Genomic DNA, 27,857 nt, shown 5'->3' with positions numbered 1-27,857 from the left:
TGAATGAATGAAAAACTACTGGTTTGTATAACATTTCAGGTTTAAAGGTTAGTTCACCCAAAAAATGAAAATTATGTAATTAATTTCTCACCTTCGTGCCATCTCAAACGGTTCATCTTCGGAACACATTGAGATATTAATTTGTTATGAAACCCCCATTTAAAAAAAAAAAAAAAAACTTGTGTTAATTAGGATGAACGAAGCTATTGCGGGTTTGGAACGCCATGAGGGCGAGTAATATTTTTTGGGTGAACTATCCCTTTAAAGTGTTTATGTATAGATGTACTTCACCCCCTTTAACCTTACAAGCTGTGGTAGACCAGTCTGTGTACGTGTGAGTGACAACTCAGATGAGCTCAGATGTCGGTGTTCCATTTGGCAGCATCAAGGAGAGTGGCTCCCACAATCACGCTGACAGCAGGTGTCTATGAGTGTCGACTATGAATGCGTGCATTTGTGTGTGTGTGTGTGTGTGTGTGTGAGAGAGAGAGAGAGAGAGAGAAACAGTAAAAAAAATGTTTCTGCGAGACTGCTTGTACCATGCCATTAATGTGGTATGTGCACAATAATCAGCATCCGTGTAAGCCTGTAAAAGTATCTTTAAATGATTTCTCAGCAGATAATAATGAATAAGCATCATTTTGGACAAAATGGTTTGGTGGCAAGGAGTGGCTTGCTTATAGCGTGCTCTGAAATGCTTGGGGGATAGTGTTATTTTAATCATGTTGGGCATTGATGTTTTCGTAGATGTTGAGGCACAAGGGAGATGAGTTGTTAGCATAGCTGTGGTGAAAGATGTAGCCTATGATTGGATGAGAGGCCTGAATGACCTGTCGTAGATGGAGATAATAAGAGGTTCAAGAACACATACTTCTGGAACTATAGTTGTCGAGGAAGCTGGATGAGGACTGCGAGTTTTAGAAAAGCACAATATATGACAGAACCTAGCATACTTTAGGCCTAGGCTGTTGTTGCATACTTATGCCACCAGAGGGCAAAGTCACTCCAAGTTAAGCATGGCCTCATCAAGCTGAAGCCATTGAAGATAAACTGGAGGGTGTACAGTATCTAGCCTTAGTTGGAACATTTAAAGTTATCCATCTTCTCTATTTACAGTGGATCTTAACTGGTGGGCCGTGACTCAAAAAGGGGTCACACAGTGGGTTCTGCTAAATGCAAAGTATAAAATGCAATTAAATAAACAATCATAGCTTGGTAGTATGGCCAATGCTAATACAATATTTGACCTATTTTTAAATCCTATTCAGCCTTTGTCATTTTAATAATGGTGCACATTGTTAATACATTTAAATGCTTGATTTTTAAAAAAAAAAAAAAATCACTTTTGAATGATACTCAATTCTGGACAGTGTTTAAAGAGAGGTTCCAAGGTGACACCAGCTGGGAACCATTTTACACTACAAATGATCAATTACTAAAAAAGCTAATTATTACTATTTATGGAGTGTACCTTTTTGCGTTTTCTTTTATTTTGTGATTAGTTTTGACACCATTCCAACTCTATCCAACAATTCCAACTCTCTCTTATTTTCTTCAGGCCTATGAAGTCAAATTGCCTGAAGAATGACATGAGATGAAATATGAGATGAGGTTCCCACCTTGTGTGCAGAGATATTTGTCATTTTGACATTCTTACCTGCATCTCTCAAAGCCAATGAGATGTGTGGTGTCATTAGAATGTATAGAATGTGTTGTTTCAGTTAAGCTGCTCGTGCTGTGACACAAGCTAATTGAGCAGGGAGGGATGACAAGAAAGAGACAAAGAAGGACAGTAACAGGTGTTAATCACAGAGGGATTCCCGAAAGGGGGGCTCGGGGGTCGATGGAAGGAAGGGTGATGACATCACTTTTCCCCCAATAGTACATCATGGCATAAATTGCATGTGCGTCACACAATGAGGGGCCAAGTTTTTTCAATTCTATCATTCACAGGCTTCATGCTCATAGTGGTTCATATAGTTATATTCAGTGTCAAGCTTGAGATAATGATTTTATAATGGCTCAATGCTCAATGCTGTAATGAAGAAATTCCAACTTTGTGTCCCTTCCTTAATTCTTTTTCCTGTCGGTCTCACACAAATTGTTGTGCACTTAACTTGTGACTCTTGTTTTGGACTATTTTGCCTTTTTTTACGCTTGTATCTCTCTCTCGCTGACTGTCTGTGACCTGCTGATACAGCAGCACACACCAACCTGTCTGTCAAAGTCACCAAACAGGTGGTGCAGTAATGATCTCTCTTTCCCAACCCCCTCCTCTTCCCCAGGGCCCCTGTCTCTCACTCATAGACAAACATACATTTGCATGTTTGAGTCTTAAATCGAAATTATTGGCAAATGTGACGTTTTTTAGATGCTAATTTCTATAGCTATATGTACATAACTTTTGACAGTGCAAAATCATCTTTTAGAGTATATTTAAACTGGATAGTTTAAATTGTGTCATTATTTAGTTCTAAATCAGTTTCCTTTCTTCGACAACATTGGACCCCATTGACTTTCATTGTATGGACGAAATACATTTTTCAAAATATCTCCCTGCTTGGAAGAAAGAAATACATACATGTTTGGAACATCATGAGTGAGTAAATGATAACACATCGTGTTGGGTGTACCATCTTTTTAAGACCTCATGACTGCATTACTGACCTTTTTTCAAGCTTCCCACTAAAAACATTGCGGTGATGAAGGGTGAAATGCGGTGAAATACAGTTTCATTCTCCACATCCCTTTCTGATCCAGCAGCGTCATATGTCAATTTGTAGCTTTTATACTGTACATAATGTGCCGCTGAAAGTCACCAGCTTTTACAAGCTCCTTCAGGTACCTGTGGGGGAAGGTCTGGCCTTGTCACCCCTGACTAAGAAAGAGGAGATAGGGAACACCGCAAGTTACCCACCTAGTAGTATCACCCACAATGAATCTATCAGCAAATGTGTGTCTGTGTGTGTGTGTGTTTGAGAGGTTTCTGAGGGGGCAGGGGCAGGACGTCAGGGTGCTCTTTTGATAGCCCAACACAGTTGGTTCAACTCCTCGGTGTGGGGGTAGAGAGAGAAAGAAAGAGAGAGAGAGAACGAGAACGAGGTGCGCAGGGTGAATACTGCGTGGAAGAAAAGAGAAAGAAACACAGGGCCCTTTTCTCCCTAGATTCACCTGTGGAAGGGAATGAACAAACAGGCGCAAAAGAAGATAAGGAACAACCTTGTCATTGAGCGTTGCCTCGATTTAACGTGCTTCAAGTTCTGCCCTCATTTTCCACCTCAATCACAAGAATCTCTCTCTCTCTCCACTTTAATCTCTGTTCAACGCCACTCTGACAAAACTCTGGGGAGTTCAGTCTGACTGTGAGTATTCATTTCATTCATGCTATTGTGTTTATACATTTATCTGTGACTATATGTGTTCTTTTGTGAAGGCATTTGCGTGCGTATGTCTGTAAAGACTCCATCTGACAATAGTGATAGTTTTTGTGATTTTCATCTAAGGCCAATTTGTTGCTTCAGTAGTTGTAGTCACTGGGTAGTGCATTCTGATTAACGTTGAAGAAAGATGTACAGTGAAAGGTACTTGATCTCCAGCTCTGTATAGGGCACATAAATAAAACCAATTATTGCTGTAACTCAAGCCTCTGTACATGCACTCACTCTCATATGCTCCAACAAGCCATTTTATCCTTGGCTAGTTGGGCAAAAAATCCTCTCATTAGAATAGTTTAAAAATATAGGTAATCCAAAAATGTCTCATGTCGTTCGAAACCTGTGTAACTTAATTTTTTTTTAAACTTGCATCTTTTATATGCAAATATATTCAATGCGGACTAGAGCTTTTAAAGGATAGCCAAGAATGAAAATTCTGTCATCATTTACTCACCCTCATGTTGTTCCAAACCCAATTTTTGTTTATCTTCAATGTACAAATAACAATATTTTTATGAAACCTTACAGATTTCTGTCCCTCCGTTGAAAGTCTGTACCACCAAAACGTTGATTCTTCCAAAATCTCATATAAGCATTGCAAAAGTAATACATATGAATCAAGTGGTTTTCAAAGATGAATAAATGTCTTGTGGTTTTGGTACAACATGAGAGTAAGTGATGATCAAATTTAAATTTTTAGGTAAAGTAATCTTTCAAAGTTAAAAAAAAGGATTAAAAAGCACCATAAAAATGTTGCATATGACTTAGATATCAAAGCCATTATTGAATCCGTTGAGACTCGCTGCGAGTCAGAGAGTTAAACTCAAGAACCAGATCTCTGATTCATAAACAAATGATTCAGACTGGTTTTATGAATCAAATCATCCGAATCATTAAAAATATATATTTCAAAAGAATTCATTGTCTACAAGTCTCTACTTCTCTAAGTGCCATGGACCTCTAGTCTAGATGTCAAGATTGTTGTGAAAAACAAATTAAAAAATGTCCTTTTTGTTACACAAACCTATTGTTTGGCTGCAGAAGTCTTGGAACAGTGCGCAAGTCGTATGAACCACCTTTATGGTGCTTTTGAAAGCACTAGTCAATGTTTATTGTTGTATTTTAAGCTATGCTGTTTACTGTCTCTCTGTTATTCTGTTAGAACAGCAGTTAACTTCTGATTCCTCCTGTTTCTGTCAGTCATACACAGACTTTACCAGTTGTTTGGCTCTTTTGTTTTTCCCTTGCCGTCTTGGTGGCGACTAGGATAAGTTCAGGTCTCCTCAGGCTCAGACTATGTTTTCTTTCTCTTCAGGGAGAGGAAAGGGTGTAAGAAATCATCAAAAGTATCTGCCCTGTAGGAGGAAGACGTATCTTTAAAGCCCCCACCCCTTCTTCCTCTGCTGTCTCTCCATTATGACCTTGCTGGCATCTGAGAGGTCGCTGCTCATCCGCAATAAGTTCCGTTCAGGTAAGAACAAAGGAAGGACCGCACGACTGTATCCAAGCTGCACTGTTAAAAAAGTATTGTAATTTTACAGGAAATTCCTGGCGACTAATTGCTGTAAATTTACAGCTGATATATACAGAATTTTTACTGTTTTTAATACAATAAAGTACTGTATTTATACAGCTACTGTAATTATAGTAGCGTTATTGCAGTAAAATGCTAGACTAGATAAACCAAGCCTGATTTGCCGGTGATTTGATTTCGCCCTGCAACTCTTCTGGAAACCTGTATATTTATTTCTACTGCTTCTGTTACACTTTTGCGGGAACCAATCACAGACTGGCTTATCCACCTGGCATGCTATTGGAAGGTTTAACACGATGATGGATAGAGAAGTGATGAGTCATTGCCTGTTGATCACCTCTTGTAGTCTGATTGGTTGAAGAACTATCCAATCGCGTACAGAGTCATTTGAACAATGCTTGTTTGATCGCGCCTCTTGTGCAGTAGAAAAGAGCAAACTCCCCAGACCAATGTTCAATCTTAAATTGAGCTTGGTCTGGTGATAGCCAGACAAGTAAAATGTTGTAATTTATTATAATTTTCTGTATATTTACCAAGCGGCAACCTCCCACGATCTCTCTTGAAGCCGATACGGAAGTGATGTAAATTGCAATTCATCGACTGGCCACTAGGGACAGGCTCCAGAAGGGAGCAGAATCTCATTGAGCTCCATGTTAAAATTCCCAGCTCTATAGCAGAAGAAAAACATGTTTACAGCCTGGTACAAATTGCTAATTTGTGACAACTGTGAGGGGGGTGAATTTTCTTTTAACTCATTTGTTTACGTTATATAAAGCCTTAAAGTTCTGCATAATTAAGGGCGTGGTTACTTTGAGTGACTGGTGGATAGCCATTTAGACGCCGTCTATAGTCATTGCGTCACCTAAGCTCTGCCCACATCCCGCCTTTTTCGCTCGCAAGATGGCAACACCCAGCTCATCTCTACTTTAAGCTTCAGAATGGCTTATCGGAATCCTATGGGTGACGTCACGGACACTACATATTTTTTTACTGTGATATTTACATTAGTTTAGAATTCTTTCGGTGTTGACTGTAGTGAATATAGTTTTAAGTAAAAGAGTAAGAAGACGCCACCTGAAACTAACTTCACTGCGGTCAGTTCAGGAGGTTTCTACCAGGAGCGAGTGAGTCGAGGCGAGTTGAGCTAACTTAGTAAGGACTTAACATTAGCTAATGTCACTGAAATATACCAAACGAAACAATCAGCACTCACTCAGATCACCGGTATTAATATATCCATACATTTATAAAATAATTTTCATGTTACATACCTGAGATGTTCCTTCCTCCAAAAATGTTTGAATACTTCTGGTACCGTTGGTCGCGTTATTTCAATTGCATTTACAGCAAAAACCTAAATAAAATTTGTTGTTGTAAAATGTATTGCAAACAGTACGGGTCTGAAAGCCCACATGTGCCGTCTGTCTTAGTTGGTGGTGTAAGTTCTGATGATGCTCCTAGTGACTGTTCTGGTGATGGGAGTCTGAGTAAAGCTCTTTGAAAACCCTGGTGAATATAGCTGGTCTTAAAAAGCAGAGGCCTGTTCCACAAAACAATTTTACCATATAAGCCAGGCTTTTTTTTCAGTTCGTCTGACTCAATGTCAGGTGATTTGGTTCCAAAAAGCAAATTTAACATAGCTCAAGCTCAGTCCCTCTGGTGCTGGGCAGGCTAACTGGCCGACAGTAACACAATAATATCCCCACTCACTCTTGCGCATACCATGATTTGACTTTATTAACCACTATCAGTATTTGTACTAAGATTTACAGATGTAGAATATAGTTATGCACTGAGGAATACAGCATTAAAATGCACAAATATAGTTTGACATAGTGGATAGATTTAATCCATGATAGACCTTTAGGGCTACTTAATTAAGAACACATCAAATGATCTTGACTCATTAAACATGGGTCAAATTAGTGGGATTGCGTGAACTTAAATGCTCCTTTATGGAACCGCTTTAGCCCCAACTGATTTGTTAGGTTAATTCAATTCAGGTTTTGGACAGTAATTTTCTAAGTGCACTTTATGGAACAGACCTAATAAGTTGAGGATGGGCTTGCTTGTATATAGAGAATGTAATTTTCTGAATGAGCTACTCATGCAGCTTTATGTAACTAAAAACTGTGCTGAATCAATAGGTTTTTATAACTTTTAGTACATTCAAAGTCTTTAAACATTCAGACAAGGCTGTCAAACCTTAATGTAACACTCATTTCAGTGACATGAATTAAAATGTCAATAAAATTTCAATTTAAAAAAGATTTCTAAATTCAGTTCAGTCCTGTTGTGCATTCTCAATGCACCATATTATAAAATGTGGAGATTGTGGATCGAAAAATTGTACCAATCGAGCCGTCTTCATGAGGTTCACGAGGTCTATCACACTTCCCCATATTGTAAAAATGGGCCCGGCAGTACGAGTCTCTGTGAAGGACATGTGGACAGTAGACAGATTGTCTTTGTTGGTTCCCATCTGTGGTTGGAACCCCTTCAAAAGCGGTGCCCTCTCTTCTTGGGTTCCCTATACACATCCTGCTGGCAAGATTCTCAGACAAATGTCCAGCTGCACTCTTCGGTAATAACAAGACCCTTCCCTCAAAAATGCATTGAATTAACACTTTTTAAACTTAAACAGTTCAGCTAATATTCTAAAAAGGTCATTTTTAAAAGGAGGATCACATGTATAGACAGCAAGGAGATCAGCTGTGACCTTGGATATGCTGTGTTTGTGTGCTGTGCTGTGTTGTGAGAAAGATGGCTGCCTCTCTAGCAAATCCTGATCCACAGTTTAAACAAAGGGGAAATGTATACAATACATTTGGACATTTAAGATTTATAACAAAATTGTCATTCATTTCTCTTTGACTGTTTCATTTATGCTCCAGCAATTGATGAGCAAATACAAAACTGAAGTGATTTGAAATGTTTTATTTTGGATGAACCTAGGAAACTTTGCTAATATTTATGAAATGTATATTATATAGCCAACACATATTGCTTTGCATTATTGCTTTGCCAGCTATACCAGGTGATTTATCTATTGCTTTCGCCATGTGTTGATTAAGCAGTAAATAATGAATTAGCCATGCAGGAGCCTATTATTGTTGTGATTTGTTTTTAATAATTACATTGTTTCACATTTTACACGGCTGCAGTGGGTTTTAAAAAAAAAAAAAAAATTCCAAAGAGCCTTGTACTATGAGATACTTATTGAAGTATATAAAAAAAATATTGAAAACTTTCCCTCTGTTGTGTTTCTCAAAAAAACAACAACAACAAAAACAATAATTAAACAATATTTAGACTTAATTGTTTATTCTTTTTTTAATACCCCACTGCTAATCTGAGAGATATCAGTGAAATTGGTGTCCTGAGAAATAACACTGGTCTCTGTGGCAGCTTTAGGCTCCACCAAAAAAAAGAAAAAAAGAGAAACCTTTAACAGCCTTTAGTGTTTTCATCTTTCAGGCCTGAAATAACCCCCCAATGATAACACAATTACCTTATTAAAATAACTACATTTAAAAAAACAGATATTATTCAGGTTGTGAATCTAAAAGCCAAGCTGTAAGAATAAAGAGTAAAGACCCTTTTAAAAGATAATATAAATAATATAAAAAACATATCTAAGTGTTTGGTCTCAGGGGGCACTTTTGACTCAATTATCAGGAAATAGGTTTTATCAAACAGCACAGATTCTGCCTAGAAAAGGTCAACCTCTAAAGTTTCTCAAACAAGAAGGATAGAGAAGCCACAGAGAAGCCAACAATCACTTTAAAAGAGTTAAGTGGCTGAGAAACGGAGTGAAAGTGAACCAGTCAACCACAGCTACAGGGCTGTTTACTTCCAAAAAGGGACTGCTAAAATATATTAGGGAGGGTATTGACAGATTAATCCTCTCATTCCCACACACTTTAAACCATATACAAATTTAGGGATCAAATATTATTTGTAAACGAAAACAAAAATATTTAAATAATACAAAAATTATTTGTATTATTTAAATATTTAATTGAACTTCAGAATGTATTTGGTTTGTCCCTCTATTATATCACTGATAGCAGCATTTTAGGGTGCTTTCACAAATGCCTCATTTAGTTCGGTTGAATCGTACTAGAGTTCGTTTCCCTCTTTGGTGCGGTTCGTTTGGTCAGGTGTGAAAGCAGAAATCGCACTCGGGTGCGCTCCAAAAGCGGACCAAACAAGTGTACTGAGACGTCCTTGAAGAGGTGGTCTCGGTACGCTTTCAAACGAACTCTGGAGCGGTTCGTTTGTGGTGAGAATGTGATCCGACCTCGAACAGAACCAACTGCAAAAGTACTGATCATTTTTAAACTAAACCAGCTGCCGTGTTTTGCTGCGCTGACATTATGTGCATGACATTACCTGATAGATTCTTGGCAATATTTTTGGAAGATGAGCATGTCAGAGTTAAGAATAATTAATGCACGCCTCCGCTTGAAGTGATGAGCGATGCGCGCTCTCCGTTTGCAGTGCGTTAGAACTTTGTTTTCAAGTCGCATTCAGACTTCATTACAGAAATATATTGTTTGCATAGTGTGGTAAATACACACAATGTAGTAGATTATGGCCAGGGACAAAACCAGCCCGTGCAGTCGTCTCTCCATAGTTTTGTTGTTTGCTGGCTTTTCCTCTTCTGTTGGAATTTTCCCACATGTAAATTTTGACCAATCAAAAAGCAGTTTAGGATATACGCTATTGCCAATAAGTGATGTGGATGTTGTCATGTGCCTGTATTTTGGTTAGTTTCAACTGGATCGGACCAAAGCAATCAGTGTGGTGTGAAAAAAACCCAAAAAAGCAGAAAAATTTAACAATTTTAAATTGTTTGCCCTTGGTTCGGACCAAATGAACCGAATTAGAAATGTGAATGCACCCTTAGGGTCTGTTTACACTTGTCATGTTTGGTTCGATTAAAACAAACCCTGGTGCGATTGCTCGGTTAATGCCGTTCATTTGATCATATGTGAACACTGCCACCCGAACCCTGGTGAGCACCAAGTGGACCGAGACTGCTAAAAAGATGGATCTCAGTCCACTTCAAAATGAACTCTGGTGCGGCTCGATTGATATATGAATGCTACACGGACCAAAGACATGTAAACGAACCAAAAACAGAACGTAATGTCACAAAATGTGACGCTACAAGTCAGCTGATTTGACGAAGCGGAAAGATCAGTGTATCCAAAATGAGTAGAGGGCGACGTATGTGGAGCAACGAGGAGGTAAAGTGCCTCATCAATATTTGGTCCGACGAGCATGTTTTGAAAATGCTCGAAAAACGCACAAAAAGCATACCTGGTTCTTCTCATCAAAGGACCTGTGTTGCCCATTAGTCGGTACAGACGACGAAACTACCGTCTCTTTTGCAGCAGATCTGTGTCTCTGAATACAACGGAGGAACTCCTGCTGCTGTTTTAATTGTTTTGAACATTTTATGAGCTCTGTGTGAGCTGGTAAAAATAAAACCATATGTACACGCATAAGATGATCGTGTTTAATCCAGCACACAGCATTGTTTTGAATGTTTGGTAAGCAAGTTCTGTTGCAAATTATACAACATAAAGCCAACCAAACTAACTAGTTAAGTTTGGTAACTTAAGGTTCGCTGTTAAAAATGCCAATGTGAAAGCTAAGCAGACCAGGGGTTTATTGCACAAAACTAGGATAAGGGACTAAGCCGGGATATCTTGGTGATCTTGTCATCTGTATGCAAAATTTAGTACACCGCTGTAAGTGTAAACGTACCCTGAAGGCACACTCACACCACGAACAATAACGATAACGAAAGATAACTGTAAATTAGCGAATTCAGCCAGGATCACCAAGATATCCCGGTTTAATCCCTTATCCTAGTTTTGTGCAATAGGCCCCTTGACTATATGTTTTATTTTTGTTTGTTTTTTTGTCCGTAAATAAACCAAACAAACCAAACTACCTGTGAATGCAAACCTTAATGTAAAACCTGATTATCATATTCTTTAGCATGATTTGAGAATTATTCAATCCTGAAAACATATTTTTTTTGAGGATATTTGTGTGTGTATTTATTTTTGTACTTTGATTTTCTAAAGTGTGTATAGAGACACTAAAGCTCGACTTGACTTGTATACACTATATTGCTAAAAGTATTGGGATATGCCTTCACTTCATTGAATTCAGATGTTCCAATAACTTTAATGGCCAAATGTGTATAAAATCAAGCACCTAGGCATGCAGACTGCTTCTACAAACATTTGCACAAACAAAAAAATGGGGTCGCTCTCAGGAGCTCAGTAATAGGTTGTCAGTGGAAATTTTTGACCATTCTGAATCTAGAAGAGCATTTATGAGGTCAGGAACAGATGTTGAACGATAAGGCCTGGCTCGCAGTCCCCACTCTAATTCATGTGTTCTATCAACAAAAAACATATAATAATAATAATAATAATAATAATAATTATATATATATATATATATATATATATATATATATATATATATATATATATATATATATATATATATATATATATATATATATATATATATATATACACTGTAAAAAAAATTTGCTCCAATTGAAAATTTTCTAGTGACTGATCACATCTAAATTTTTCAGTTGGCCGAACTGAAATTTTGTGAATTAATACATTTTTCAGTTGGCCAAATTGAAATTCTGTGAATCGATGCAATTTAAATCACAGGGAATTCAATTTGGCTAACTGAACAATTTAGATGTGATAGGTCACTTGAAATTTTTCAATTGGAGCAACTTTTTTGTTTTTTTACAGTATATAAAACAAAACAATCTGAAATCACAATATATGATTTTTTTTTTTTTTTTTTTTTACGATTTATTTGTATGATACAGCTGCAAATAGGTATTTGACCACCTGTCTATTAGCTAGAATTCTGACCCTCAAAGACCTGTTAGTCTGCCTTTAAAATGTCCACCTCCACTCCATTTATTATCCTAAATTAGATGCACCTGTTTGAGGTCATTAGCTGCATAAAGACACCTGTCCACCCCATACAATCAGTAAGAATCCAACTACTAACATGGCCAAGACCAAAGAGCTGTCCAAAGACACTAGTGACAAAATTGTACACCTCCACAAGGCTGGAAAGGGCCACGGGAAATTGCCAAGCAGCTTGGTGAAAAAAGGTCCACTTCTGGAGCAATCATTAGAAAATGGAAGCAAATAAATATGACTGTCAATCTCCCTCGGACTGGGGCTCCATGCAAGATCTCACCTCGTGGGGTCTTAATGATCCTAAGAAAGGTATGAAATCAGCCCAGAACTACACATGAGCAGCTGGTCAATGACCTGAAAAGAGCTGGGACCACCGTTTCCAAGGTTACTGTTGGTAATACACTAAGACGTCATGGTTTGAAATCATGCATGGCACGGAAAGTTCCCCTGCTTAAACCAACACATGTCCAGGTCTGTCTTAAGTTTGCCAATGACCATTTGGATGATCCAGAGAAGTCATGGGAGAAAGTCATGTGGTCAGATGAGACCAAAATAGAACTTTTTGGTCATAATTCCACTAAACGTGTTTGGAGGAAGAAGAATGATGAGTACCATCCCCGAGAACACCATCCCTACTGTGAAGCATGGGGGTGGTAGCATCATGCTTTGGAGGTGTTTTTCTGCACATGGGACAGGGTGACTGCACTGTATTAAGGAGAGGATGACCGGGACCATGTATTGCGAGATTTTGGGGAACAACCTCCTTCCCTCAGTTAAAGCATTGAAGATGGGTCGAGGCTGGGTCTTCCAACATGATAATGACCTGAAGCACACAGCCAGGATAACCAAGGAGTGGCTCTGTAAAAATAATTTCAAAATTCTGACGTGGCGTCTCCAGACCTAAACCCAATAGAGAATCTTTGGAGGGAGCTCAAAATCCGTGTTTCTCAGTGACAGGCCAGAAACCTGACTGATCTAGAGAAGATCTGTGTTGAGGAGTGGGCCAAAATCCCTCCTGCAGTGTGTGCAAACCTGGTGAAAAACTACAGGAAACGTTTGACCTCTGTAATTGCAAACAAAGGCTACTGTACGAAATATTAACATTGATTTTTTTGGGTGTTCAAATACTCATTTGCAGCTGTATCACACAAATAAATAGTTAAAAAATCAAACATTGTGATTTCTGGATTTTATTTTATTTTTTTATAGTTTACGTCTCTCACAGTGGACATGCACCTACGATGACAATTTCAGACCCCTCCATGATTTCTAAGTGGGAGAACTTGCAAAATAGCAGGGTGTTCAAATACTTATTTTCCTCACTATATTACAAAAACATTTCAAACATATAATAGTGATATCAACGGGTGCTATAGTTAGTAGGATATATCATAAAACTTGACCTATCATTATGCATCTATGTCAATATATGATCAGAGCACACAAGTTATCATAATTACTATAAATTGCCAAGGCACTCAGTGAATTTTTAATCCCAGAATTCCAACCTGATTTGGCCTGATGCCACTCAGCATGTCATTCTCTTCCAAAGTAAAGTAAAAAGAGGAAGAATTTACTTAGCACGATTGACAGCGAGAGAGGGAGTGAAAGACAGACAGCGAGAGGGTGGGGGGGGGAGAGAGAGAGAGAGACAGCTGGACGGGGGATGGGAAGGATACAGAAATAGACATTCAGAGAGATAAATAGTTACCCCCTTCCTCTTACGTCCACTCTCAGATCTCAAAACTCAGCACAGAGGTGCATCATGGGGCAGGCGACTCCTCCCACCTCTGACCTAGCTCTAATTCACCTGCTGGATCAAGCATTTGTTTGTTTGTGCAGATCTTGTTATATATGTGCCACAAACAGTGATTGCATTATTGACTAGGATAGTGAACAGTGTATGTTATGTGAACAGTGTATGCCTATTTCATCCTTTATGAGAGAAATTGACATCCAAGTGCTGCAATTTAGGACAAAAAAATGTTGGTTTTACAGTCATAAACTGAGATATATAATCCACAGAGTAACACTGCACAATCCTTAAGGTGGGAAACTCAGGCTTAAAAGTGTTATAAGTGAAATACAAAGACTGTATTTGAAATAAAGTATTGCAAATATAGTTTTTATTGTATAGTAATACTTTTTTTTCTTTCAGTTTTGCAGTTGAGAATACAGAACCGCAAACAGCAGAATGAGCTTAATGCAGAGTCTGGTGAGTCTCTGTGTGTGTGAATTTTGATCATTGTGCTTGACCACAGTAAGTCAATGAAATTTCCCCTTATGGGGCAGGAAGATCATAATATATTTGATTCACACTTTTCAAACCAGCTGGACTGCTCTCTTTATGCATTTTAGTTATAAATAATAGCTTTATAACAGCTTGTCTTTTTGTTCTTTCTCAATTTCTCTGTGCTCTCTAGGTACAAAGGCGTCTGTCCCTGATAAAGTTGGGGAGAAAGAACCCAGCAGTGCTTTGGTGAGCTATTATTTATCTATGTTTTTGGAGAAATAGTAAAATATAGACCAAATTTTAAATATATATTTCCATGAAATGATTATGTAAAACTGGATTTGAGGAAGAAGTTCTAAACTAAAACTATAGTCGGATCTAATGGCTTTCCCGCTTGACACACTCCAGGCACAGTATGTGTATTCCTTTGGTTTATATGAAAACAGACTGATGTGAAACAGAGTGCCAGTGTAGATAAGAAAACTACTTAGAGATGCCAAAATGGTCTGATAACTGACATGACTTGGTCTTCAAACTCTTTAGCATAATTTAATGTTTGTAATTACATGTCTAGTTACTGTCGCAAACTATTAGTATTAGCCGTGAAACACTGTTAGCTCAGTTAATTATGTTTAGTAAGACAGTAAACAGCAGCTGGTTCAAGATAATTACTGTCAGGAGGGAAAATGTATTCTTACAGGAGAATGTTACCACACAAAGCAAACAATTAGTTCTTTTCAGAAACCTCACCCACGTGCTACCTTTCATTAACAGTCAGAGAAAATAAAGGTTTACAGTATTTGTTGATGTTTGTTTTCTGATGTTGATTTGACTGGGTTTTTTTTCCCAACGCAGCGTCAGACAGATGATGATGCCACTCAGAAGTCGCCCCCTAGTGGCCTGACTGCTCAAACTGCACCAGGTGATGCCACTGACAGTTTGCCGATATTTCCTGACCTTCAGTTATTAAAGAATATCCCAATACTAGTACTGAACAAAGCTGTAACCTTCCTTAAAGCTGGAACGAGCGGTCTGTCCATTAGCCATTCACGTATCCATCGGTCCCCATTCATCAAACAGCTCTTTGTGTTTGCAAATCATTCAGCTGAAGGTCCTTCTGTACTGCACTTATTATCAGTAGCTTTCTGAATGCCTGAATTGGATTACCCAACAACAAAATCTTTTGTGAAAAATCATTCATATCTGTCTTTAAAATATTCCTCCTCTTCTCCTCTCTTATTATAAAGCAGAGCAATTGATCTTCCATTTACATTCCCCATCTTTCACTATTAATTTTGTTCTCTCTCTGAATCTCTTTTTTCATGTTTTCACTTTCTCTCTTCGTATGTGTCTCGCTCACAGACAGGAGTTATAGTGGAGCTCACAGGCAGAAGAAGGCTCGTCTGGCTGAGGATCTGAGTGACAAAATTCAGAGTCGACCTGGACCACTTGAACTCCTACAGAGGCACATTCTGCCTCTAGAGAACAGTGAGTCATTCAAAATAACTGAAACTGATGCCTAACAAAATACTAAACTCAAACTAAATATGGTATGTACACACACACACACACACACACACACACACACACACACACACACACACACACACACACAGAAACAAATACTCTCTTATATAATAGTTATATATACTTATCATAATTTTTTTTGTGATTAACTAATTATTTTTGGAACTAAGAGAGAACGCTATAATGCATATTTACAAAAATGTTGGCATCATCAATGAGTGTATATACTGTACGTACAGTAAAAACACCAGTCAGATGTAAAATGTATGCAACAGTAAAAATCAGTGACAGTATTTATACAAACAAAAAATTTTTGGAGTACATGCTAAGCAAGAAGGCTAATCGGTTAGCGGTATGCTAGGCCTGTATGCTAAGTTGATAGCTTGTAAAACATCAACCTACTAAAAATAAATTCAGTCTATAGCTTCGGGTTATGTTAATTAATTTTAACATTAATGATAATAGTTTTAATGGACATCAATCAATCAATCAACTTTATTCATATAGCGCTTTTACAATCACGATTGTGTCAAAGCAGCTTCACAGTGTCAAACAGGACAATATTGCATAAAATTAGATTTGGCTGTAGTCGTTCTGGAGAAAACAGTGATGTTATCAGCTTATTTTAATTTATCATATAGCGACAATGTTGGCAGATCAGTATAATAGTTTATAGAATTAAATAAAACCTAATTCATTCATTTTATTTGTATATTTAGTTAAATAAATTTGATCATAATTTTAGTGTCCCCAACTGAGCAAGCCAAGCCAAAGGCGACAGTGGCAAGGAACCAAAACTCCATCAGGGCATGATGGAGAAAAATAAAACTTGGGAGAAACCAGACTCAGTCGGGGTGCCAGTTCTCCTCTGGCCTATTAACACACCGTGTATGATTATTATTCTGGCAACCTTACAGGTCAGAAATCATATTAGGAATATTCATATATTTTCAAATACATATCGGAATATTCAAATTTTCAGGGTATCACGCAATAGAGGGGTCGCCATCTAACCTATGACATGATAGAATAGGTCAGATGGCATACACATCATAAAATAGCCTACACTGTAAAAAAATTGTGTTGGTTTTTGTTGGTTTAACTTAAAAAAGTAAGTACCCTGGTTGCCTTAAAATTTTGAGTTTATTGAAATTAAAAATGTGAGTTTATACAATGAAGGAAATTTGTTTAATAAATAGAAACTTAAAATATTATTGTATCTAAACCACATACAAAATGTGATAAATCATCTATTTGGCATGTTTCTCTGCGTCATCAGAAATCAAACACACACAATTACCCAATATGCTTACAAAGTCTTTTAATAATATTTTAATGAATGTTGCCAAATCTCAAAAATTTTTCATTGTATTAACTCAAAATTTTAATTTCAATGAACTCAAAATTTTAAGGCAACCAGGTAACTTTTTCTAAATATTTTTTTATAGTGTACTAATTAAGAGTTTTTTTAGCTAATGAAATTCACTTCTAGGCAGACTCGATTCAGCGAGCAGACCACATTGTTCATAATATCAGCCCTGATCAGATCCAGTTGACTTAGAGGCTTTCAAAAGATTTCACACAGAGTGAAATGCAAATTTAAAAAAAATGATAAAAATTTAATTGTAATGCATATTGTACATTGCTATTACAGATAAAGCTACATTTTTGTTCATATGGTTATGCCACCAAAAATCATAAAAATAAATCTTTAAAAAAAATACTCACAATGTTTAAAAAACCTGCATTATTATCTATTACCGTTCCACATTTCCACATAACATTTAACTTATACCCAGCATTGTTACAGAAAGCTTCACACATAACCATTTTCTCTGCCTCAGCTGCTTCTTTGCCATCAGATGTTTTTGAAGATGACAACTCCTCTTCTGCTTCTGCATCTCCCGAGCAACTCGGGATGCACCAGTCTCCTGGCTTCTTATCGTCACCTGGGCAAGGAGGTGACCAATCACCAAGTGATGCGTCACCTATTACTACTCCCATCAGCTCAAACAATGTACAGGTATAAGAGGCGTATAACACCTACCCAACATTAAACACTAAATATTTTGACAAATTACTTTTTGCCTTGTATCTTCTTCTTCAGTTTAAAGATGAAGTCTAATTTTGCAAGCACTGTGGAGCTATCAAATATTTCTCTGTTCATTTGAGCATCCCTACAAGCCGAATATAGCAACACTAGGTCAACCAATGTGGTGATATTTGTTGCTATCTGTTTGCAGTATTTGGGAACTGATGGGCCATTAGTGTCACAGAAATTGCACATTTTACCATTAAAGGGTTATTTCACCCAAAAATGAAAATTTTCTTATTAATTACTTACCCTAATGTCATTCAACACCCCTAAGACCTCCGTTCATCTTCGGAAACACAAATGAAGATATTTTTGTTAAAATCCGATGGCTCAGAAATGCTTTTATTGACACCAATGTCATTTCCTGTCTCAAGACCCATAAAGGCACTAAAGACGTCATTACAAAGTCCATCTCACTACAGTGATTCTACAATAATTTTATGAAGCGACGAGAATATTTTTTGTGCACAAAAAAACTAAATAACGACTTATATAGTGATGGGCCGAATTCAAAACAAAGTTTCAAATGGTTATGAATCAGCGTATAGATTCATGATTCGGATCGCGTGTCAAACTACTGAAATCACATGACATAGGCGATCCGATTGATACACTGATTCATAACGTTCAAAACTTTGTTTTGAAATCAGCCCATCACTATTTAAGTCATTATTTAGTTTTTTTTTCTGCACAAAAACTATTCTCGTCGCTTCATAAAATTATTGTAGAGCCACTGTAGTGATATGGACTTTGTAATGACGTCTTTAGTGCCTTTTAAGCCTAGTTCAGACTACACGATTTTCAAACTCGTTGGGTCACTGCTCTTTTCACACTGCATGACTATCTGGGGTATCATTCAGTCACTGCTGTGTTCACACTGCACGATGGTTTGACGACAGAGGAGTTCACCCTGCATGACTGAACAAGAGGAAGAATCGCCGACAACTCTCTCTCTCCGATGCACAAACTACGTTTCCCAAACACACGTGCGAGGTGACAAGTAAACAACGCAAGATCACATGTGCGTCAGACCGGCGTTCTCACGCGAGATTTAGAATTGTTATTAAAAATGATAAACTGCACAAAGTTTGCTTCAAATTGTATGTGCGCTGATTTGTAGAGAAAAAGAAAAAAGATTATGGCGGAAGAAATTGTTGGAGAGACAGAGGGAGCCAGGATTATGTTCTGCAAAGACAGTTTAAGGGTAAATAAACAATTTTGTAATGTGCTGCTGCTGCTGTGGCTGGATGTGCAAATGTTTGGCCTTTGTTTCTGTTTGATAGAATTATAAATATATATATATTAAAATACTGAAATTCTGCTCTATAACTCCTCCTTGAACCTCCCGCTGCCCTGTATCTCACTCTTTCATTGGCTGTCAGTCATCGCCAAAGTAATTTTCAGTCAGAACGCAGTTCACACAGGAGGAGTTGGAATCGCCGACAGGTCCAGATATTTAGCATGCCAAATATCTCACCGGCATCGGTGACTCATGGGCGATTCTCTCTGATTGTGTCTTTGATTATTCACACTGCGTGATTTTCACTCGCATGCACGAGCACCGATTTGCCTATGATCTCGGGCATTTGTTAGCATGGCGATTTCACAAGACCTGTCGGCGACTCAAAATCGGGCAGTGTGAACTAGGCTTTATGGGTCTTGAGAGAGGAAATGACATTGGTGTCAATTAAGGCCTGTCTAAGCCATCGGATTTCAACAAAAATATCTTCATCTGTGCCTGAAAACGAACGGAGGTCTTATGGGTGTCGAATGACAATTTGGGTAAGTAATTATTGAAAGAATTTTTGGGTGAACTAACCCTTTAAGTTCAGGTTAAATGGCTGGAAGATGTTTACTCAGAATTTTCACCAACAATCATCTCATCTTTTCAAAACAGTGCAGATTGGCGTTGCTCCCGGCAACCGAGTGCATCAGCCAACCAATGACCATGACAGTAACGGGGTCAAACTCCATATCAACAACTGGGCGACCCAAAGGGATGTATATGCCCTCCCAGACACCACCACTGCTGCCAAAGGTAGAGATTTCAAATAATGATTTGTTTTACTCCTTGCCCCATTTCATCATTCATTATTTCCCTCATCCACTCGCTCCTGTAATTTTTCCAAATTATATTACTCACATTCTCCCTCTGTATTCCTCAAGACTGCACAACCTCCAGCTCCATCTTCTCATTCCATTCTGGGTGGGTCCTTAACTTCATCCCGCCCTCCAAGGCCACGAAAGCCTCGTGATTCCAAACCTAAAATGAGGAAGCTGAAATACCATCAGTACATTCCCCCAGATCAAAGGACTGGGACTGGAAGTGGAGCCGGAAATGCTTCGCAAAAAAATAACAACAGTCAGGCTCCGTCCACGGATTCCTCTTACTCCCACCTCTTGCAACAACAGCAGGTGTTCTTACAACTACAAATTCTTAACCAGCAACAACAGCTTACGGTGACAAACAGGTAAACATCCAAACAAAGCTTCCATGAAAAAGACCATGATTTGTACAACTGAAGCCAGGTTGCACAATTCATGATTTTGACATCATCTTGAGTAAAAGCCATGCCATACTGTGCAAAATCATTCTTTCATGCTAGTCTGTTCAGTCAGAGCTGCTGCTGGCCAAATTAGGTGGGTGGGATGGGGTTGAAATCCTCAGACTAGATGGCTGTAACCATCATACACAATATGAAATCTAGCAAATACAATCTCCCAAAATGTGTAGACTGGCTCTGACTCAAGGCACTAGCATCAACTTGTAAATTGGGGGCTAAAGTCTGGGTAATAGTGTAATTCAATGCTTTGTGATCTAATATTGACGGTTTTACCTATAACACATCGTTTGCGATCCCCAAAATCTGTCTAAGAGAGCAAAATCGTAGATAGCATAGAAATCGTACAGTGCAAACAAAGTGTAAGATATCCTACTCTGTGATGTGAATGGTATTGTGGAAACAATTACTTACCTATACTCTACATTTAAATAATAGTGAGAACCATTTGAAGATTTCTGGAACTACACCTCAAAGTTCCCCACAATCTGGAACCCCTTCAACAAACCCCTCTACTCCTGATACAAGTCCCGTCCACCAGGCAGAGTTACTCCCCTCAAACCTTGACGACTTAACGGTAAGAATCTCATTGGTTAAGATTACTTAATCTAGATCCAGGTGAGTAGGTGTCCAATCCTGCTCTGTGAGGGCTACTTCCTCCAGAATTCCAATACTTCTCCAAAACACCTACATATTATTTTCAGTTAATCATGAACACTTTGATTACCTGCTTCTTGGGTGTTTGATTAGGGATAGAGCTAAACTCTGCAGGACAGTGCCCCTCTGGAAGTAGGTTTGGACACACTTGCTCTATTGTCTAGTCTTCATAAACTGTTTGTATGAACAAGCTTTGTATAGAATACTGACTTTATTTCCTCCTTCTCAGGTGTCAGTTCTTCGTCAGCAGTTGCGGAAACGTGGACTCCCAGTTTCCGGCACTAAGCCAGCGCTACTAGAGAGACTCCGTCCTTTCCAGATGCCTCGTCCCCCGTTAACCCCTGCTCCACTTTGCCAGCTAGGGGCCACACCAGAAACCTCCCACCCTGCTGGCCTCAACCAAATCCCTACCAGCGTAGACACCGCCACCAAGCCTGCTCAAATGTACATCCACCCTTCGGGTTCAGCAGAGCAAAGCATAGGTAGTGATAGTTACCTCACTTCTCCTTCTTCAGCTGGCTCCAGTCCTACCTTACATACACCCTCTCCTCCAATGCCTTCTGGCACTACGTGGAGGCCAGGCCAGGCAGTAGATGAACTTAGTGTGGAGCTGGAAATGAGAGAGAGGATGAGGAGCAGACCCAGAGAAGGAGCGAAGGACCCTCAGGTGAGAATGAATAATTGACTATGAGTTAGATTTTTTTGACAATTACTAAAACTGGCACTTTTTTATTCTCTGAATCTATTTAGTCATAAGTACTTTAAGAATTGAATGTACTATTTCATTTTTTTTCAGCTGTGTGGAAGTTCCCTTCATTCGTTCCTGCAACAGGAGCCAGGATGCACCAGAGGGAAACCAGACACAAGCGGACAGGAACTGCTTTTTACGTACTGCACTGGTGAAGGAAAAGTACGTACTTTGAGTATTTAGTAAGACAAGCAGGGACATACTAGTAAGACAGTACTATGACATACTTCTGCACCATTACATGGTTAGTGCACCCAAAAATGAAAATTCTGTCCATTAATTACTCACCCTCATGTCGTTCCAGACCTGTAAGATTTTTGTTCATCTTCGCAACACAAAAGATATTTTTTGAAGATATTTTTTGATCAAATCTGAGCGATTTCTGTCCCTCCATTGAGAGCTACGCAACTACCACTTTGATGCTTTAAAAAGTTCATAAAGAGATAGCAAAACTAATGAATTGAGTGGTTCGGTCAAAATTTTCTGAAGAGACACAATCACTTTAAATGTTGAACAGATAAAAAAAAAAAAATGTATTTACATATAAACATTCATCAACGCACACCTCAGTTATGATAAACGGAAACTCAAGCATGTTCACTTGACGTGCGGGAACCAACGAGGTTCATTCTTGTGTTACGCAGCACGTTTGAGTACCAGACGATTGTTCTCATGGATCAAGCAGGTTTGGTTAAGCCACTCAATTAATATGGATTAGTTTTATGATCTCTTTGTGAACTTTTTGAAGTGTCAAGGTGGTAGTTGCATAGTCTGTAAATGGAGAGTACAGAACTGCCTCAGTTATACCACAAATATAAAGTCTTACGGGTTTGCAACGACATGAAGGTAAGTCAATTTTGAAAGAATTTTGAATGCGGGTAATATTAGGCACACACAAAAAAAATCACAAAAATATATTTCACCACTAAAATAAATTATATTCTTTGTATTTTTTCCTAATATTAGGTGAACTGCTGTCAGCTTTGTGATGCAATTGGTCAAGACTTTGATTTGCCTATGCAAATCACTGCCAGTCCAGCACAGGCATCACCCACTGTCCGAAGTTTGGAAGAGGAACTACAGGAGGCTATTCAAAGAGTGCAGGTGAGTGTTTTTGAGTTTGTGTGCTGTCTGCTGTCTCACAATTACCTATGTTATGCAACTATTGACGTATTGATTGCTGTTCATTAACAATGAGCACTGAGCATTCGACTTCCTGTCCACTCTTTTTCTCACCATGTAAGATGGATCCCACTCAATCCATAGAAGACATTCTGGATGAGACTATTGGTTGTTCAGGTGAGTGAAAATTTGAAAAGTGGTGGGTGAAATATTTCAGGAGAGAGGAGGCAAAGATGTTGCTTACCAATGGCTAAAAACATTTAATTTGAGTACATTTTGATGACATTTTTGGTTAAACGGACATAAGCCCCTTTCACACAGAAATTCCGGGAAATATACTTGTTTGATTTTGGTTCATTCAAACTGCCAGTGATTTTCTGGAATCTGTCTGTGCGTACACACACATCCCTTAAAGATCCCATAAAGACAATGTCTCTGTGGCATCTTAAGTTTGCTTATGATCTGCGATTTCACTTTCTCTTGATTTTTTTTTTGGCATAAACTAGCAGATCACGTACAGATCCACTAAGCCGGTGAGCGATCTCAGCTTTAGCATCATCACTATGACAGACCCCTTATAGCATTGATCCAGCCTTTTGTTCACACAAGCTGCGTTCCAGGACTGATCTCAGCAGTGTTACCATGGCCCCATCCCGGGACAAGTTTGTGTTCACACAGAGGACACTCTAGCAATTTTATGGCAATTTTGGGATAAACGTGCTGTGTGAAAAGGGCTATACTGATATGCCTGTGTTCTCACAGCTGGCAAATAGGTTACATCCGACTAATATTTCAAACACCACTAAGGCCACATTTACACTGCATGGTTCAAGTGACCCAATTCCGATTTTTTCCTCTCATGTCGCACAGATCGGATATGACGTGAACGTGTAAGCAGGAAAAAAATGCATGAATTCCGATATCCTCAGATCGGATTCAGGCCTCACTCATATGTGGTAATAAAGCCGATATGAATCGGATACGTGCATTAAAAAAGGGACGGAGGTAAATGATGTCAACTCAGGTGGACACAAACTGCGATGAAGAGCTCTCCTCTTTTATGAGAGAAATGTTTTGCTGACCTTAAAAGATGTGTGGGAAAGTGCGGAAAGTAAAACAATGAATAATAATTTTGACTGCGTCCATTGCATAACGCGCCGTTTTACTTCCTTTTCCGATTACGAACATCTGGGCTTTTTCGCCAGTGTACAGTTTAAATGAAAATATTGAATACAGGACGCTTTTAAAAGATTATGTAAACGGATTGTCAAAAAAATCTGATATAGTCACCAGTCACGGAATTGTGCATCAAGAACTGCAGTGTAAATGTGGCTTAAGTAACCATGAACTCATGTCTTTATCTTTCAGATAACTCCTCACTCATCACAGACGTCCAATCAGCCACTACCATCCTCTCAGGTTCCTCCCCTGCCTCGCAGCCTGACCAATCACAGCTCACCAAGCGGCAAAAAGAAGACAACTTTCTTTCCTCTCCTCTGTGCTCTTCGCTTCTTTTAGAGCTTCCTCCCTCACCTAACAACGCTCCACCCCTCGGTTCAACCCCAACTCCACTTCCTCCTCCCCCCATCTGCACCACTCCACCATCCAGGTCACTGTCCAGGAAAAGAAGGTCAGAGGTTCTTGTTTTTGACCCTGCTGATTGGCTGGAGACCTTGACCTCTGGCCTGCACCCGTTGACGCCCCCCGCCGCCCCATTTTTAGAGAGCGACTTTGGCCTTGACTCAGACCTGAACGTCAACAGGGTCCTCGACCTGATGGTGGAGCAATGGTGAGGAGGGGGCGTACTGTGTGTGTCTGTATGTGTGTGTGTGGCTAATTGGATGCCTGATTGGAAATTAACCACCTTTCAAATCGTGTACCCTCGAGAGGCGACCCCTCATCCTCTCACGCGTTCCTCCGTTTTCGCATCCATCCATCTCTGTCAACTGATGTGACCAAACAGATCTGACTGGCGTTGACTGCTAACCTCTACTCCACGCAATGTCGAGAGAAAGAGGGAAATTGAAAAAGAGATATGCTTTGGTAACTTGTTGAGAAAGAGCCACAAAGAGCATGCGCACATACACCACACTTTCACAATGATTGTATTTTTATAAAAGCTTTAAAAATGAAAAAAGATTATAATATACAAAAAAGCGGGTTTCCCAGTTGATTTGCCTCTTGCTTCGGTGCCAGACAAACTGTCGGCATGTGGCAACTGTGTGGAGCAGTGGGAGCTTCAAACAATCTGTGTGTATTTACAGGGAAGTGTATGCGCTCCCTGTATGTGTGAGCACGCTTCTCTTGGCTGCTTTATCTGCGCGTGTGTGTGTGTTTGTGTTGGCGCGTACACACTTGCCAGTATTTTCTGTATCTACAATTTCAATGCAACATAAATTAGGTGCCTAAAGCATCCAAATGCACTTGTTTCTGTCTATATTGGTGTACATTTTTTCCATTTAGTATCAAGTTACGATCTGCTTTGTCTGGACTCGTGCATCATGGTACTGATGTTAACCTAAAAGCATTGGCCACACAACAGATCCTCTTTAGATATTAGGGTAGTATAACTCAAGCTACTTTTAGGCAACAATACAGTGCAAAATAAAGCTGGTCTGACGCCAGTATGCACCTTCAGCAGGATTGAAATTCATATTAGGAGAAAATGTGTTTTTAAAAAGCCTAACGTAATTAAGTTGGGAAATCTAAAGGCTTTTAAGCTGATTGATCAGGCTGCCCAGAAAACACTGTGAAAAAGTTAAAGAAGAAATCTTTCAACTGCTACTGTTTGAATTTTCTTAATGGGACCCATATAACATCATCTGCCATTGTTGTTTACAGACAGTTGACCTTTTGACTGCCCGTTGCTTTTATGCATTACTACACAGAGATACGACATATCTGAAATTTCCAAAGAAAGAGAAACATGAACTCCTTATTCTGTCCCAGTCTTATATGTGAATGTATGTGTAAATAGGACAATGTGTTTGATAATCAAATATATTGCCTTGCATTCAGTATGCAGACAGGTGCAAGAGAATCTCAGCATTTGTGCAGCTGGCCATTGTTTATTCTCAAATGAGGATTTTTATGTAACCCTACAAAACACAACTATTGTTTCTTTTAAGCCACATGTCTAAATCAATGACCAATTAACCAGCCAACAAAAGTAGTAATTTATTTAAACTGTCAACTATCCACGTTAAAGTCATACAACTTAAAATAGTAAAATTAAAGTCTTAATTGATTTTCCCACTTGTGTCTGTTTCTTTGTCTCTTCGATTTTTGATTTGGTTACATTTTTATTTTGTGATATTGGTGAGCTCAGTATACAAAAAAGGTTTTATTGTTAAATACATTTGGGTCAAATTACTCTAAGCAATCATGGTGATCACTGTGCTTTCATTTTCTTTTAAATGTCCCTTAGGCTGCCTCATTGATTCATTTCACTGCCCATAATGTTCCTGTAGTGTGGTGTCAGCAGTAAATTTGCTGTACACCATTTCAGTCTATGCCTTCGCTCCTGCTGAAAGTGGGTTGAGCCTCTGTGAAGTTTATTCTTTTAGTTCCCAACATTTCAAGTCAACATTTGTAGATGGTTAGAACTTAGCTGGAGCTTGATTGCCTTTCTGTCTAAATCATAGCGTTAAACTGCACTATAAATCATCTAAGCAGAGGCGGCTTTTGAAGATGCTGGATGGTAGAAATGAAACATACATCAGGCAACCCTTATGAAAAGATCTGCTTTCATATTTGAAACACACTTCACACCAATCATATTAATTCACACCAGCTGATTAACTATTCAGTGATCCTAATAAATACAGTTTACAGAACCATGCATTATGCATTTTTGCTACCTTTTGCAAAGCAGAATTGCTTTAATTACTTCAATGTGTTAATTAGATCGCTCGAAATGTTTGACACGGGCTGTGAGCTCACTAACACAACGTGACAAAGTCAATATACATCTTGATCAAAGAAAATATGTCAAATTGGTGGCAGCTTATAAGAGACATGGCATAATATTAGGATTTATTACAGGTAAAAAATATGTTTCCTTGTTTGGTATAGATTTGGAGAAAATTATGAAGTTTTAATATGCATTACTCTGCAGTAGAGCATATAGATTTTATTTTTATTATAATTTTATAGTTTTAGATTATTATTTATTTTATTACACAGCTTTCTGGAACACTTATTGTGTCTGGTTGACTAGATATGACTCCACTGTCTCCCACTTTTCATACCAATGCAACTAGAAATAGTTCATTGCTGCATATTGTAACTCATCAGCACTAGGTAACTTTTGCTCTCGCGGTCCCCCTACAGTTGGGAAAAAATATTGTCCTCTACTACTGTCGTAAACTGTCATCCTACATCAGGGGATGCGCGCGTGCATTTGTTGACATGACAACCATGATAGCCCTGAACTAGTGATGAGCGGGTTGTCTCATAACTCGCGGACCTAGTATGTCTATTTAATGGTCGTGGTGCGGGCCAAATACCTTCATAAAAGCGGGACCCCCACGGGGTGGAAAAAAGCAGACCCGCGCATCACTAACAGTTACCCTGAACACTGTTCACATGCAGGTGTTCTGCTTGTGCCGCGTGTGAAATGTCTTCATCCCAGGTACAGTGGCATATGTTTCAGCATGTGATATGAATATAATTTCATGAGTTTTATTTTTTTCAAACACCAAATGATCGCGATGCTCATGTTTACAATCCAGCGTCATTATAGTAGCCTAGTCTATCTATTGGTTACCATTTTACAGAATCTATGATACTTCAATTCAATGTTTGAGTGGTAAGTATTAACCATAGCAAGCATGACAGCCAAGTCAGCATCGGTCAAGCACGCCTCCCTCAGCTCACGCCAACGAGCAAATGCTGGCCCAATGTTGATCCTCGTCCTGCCTTTAATCCAAACACTTTTTCATTTCCTCTTATTATTTTC

General features: G+C 38.7%; 1 protein-coding gene across 4 annotated transcripts; it reads left to right on the top strand.

Annotated features, from left to right (window-relative positions):
- Positions 1 to 296: 296 nt before the first annotated feature.
- si:dkeyp-69b9.3 (myocardin) lies at positions 297 to 26,149 on the top strand. Of its 4 annotated transcripts, none has more exons than XM_067449705.1 (16): positions 316 to 421; positions 2,983 to 3,362; positions 4,750 to 4,905; positions 14,113 to 14,169; positions 14,378 to 14,433; positions 15,043 to 15,109; positions 15,550 to 15,675; positions 17,577 to 17,737; positions 19,707 to 19,847; positions 19,976 to 20,280; positions 20,809 to 20,947; positions 21,257 to 21,694; positions 21,824 to 21,937; positions 22,742 to 22,879; positions 23,020 to 23,074; positions 24,266 to 26,149. In XM_067449705.1, exons 3-16 carry the CDS (start codon positions 4,851 to 4,853, stop codon positions 24,688 to 24,690), a joined length of 2,277 nt encoding a protein of 758 aa, XP_067305806.1. In that variant the 5' UTR covers positions 316 to 421; positions 2,983 to 3,362; positions 4,750 to 4,850; the 3' UTR covers positions 24,691 to 26,149. The 4 variants fall into 4 exon arrangements, with proteins under 4 accessions (XP_067305805.1, XP_067305806.1, XP_067305803.1 ...); XM_067449702.1 differs by having other exon boundaries at positions 318 to 421; positions 17,559 to 17,737; XM_067449704.1 differs by lacking the exon at positions 2,983 to 3,362 and having other exon boundaries at positions 297 to 421; positions 17,559 to 17,737.
- Positions 26,150 to 27,857: the final 1,708 nt, after the last annotated feature.

Source organism: Pseudorasbora parva, chromosome 7, assembly GCF_024679245.1.
Source record: "Pseudorasbora parva isolate DD20220531a chromosome 7, ASM2467924v1, whole genome shotgun sequence".
Lineage (NCBI taxonomy): Eukaryota > Metazoa > Chordata > Actinopteri > Cypriniformes > Gobionidae > Pseudorasbora > Pseudorasbora parva.
Note: the sequence above shows the minus strand (reverse complement) of the source record. Positions and strands in the feature narration are given on the sequence as shown.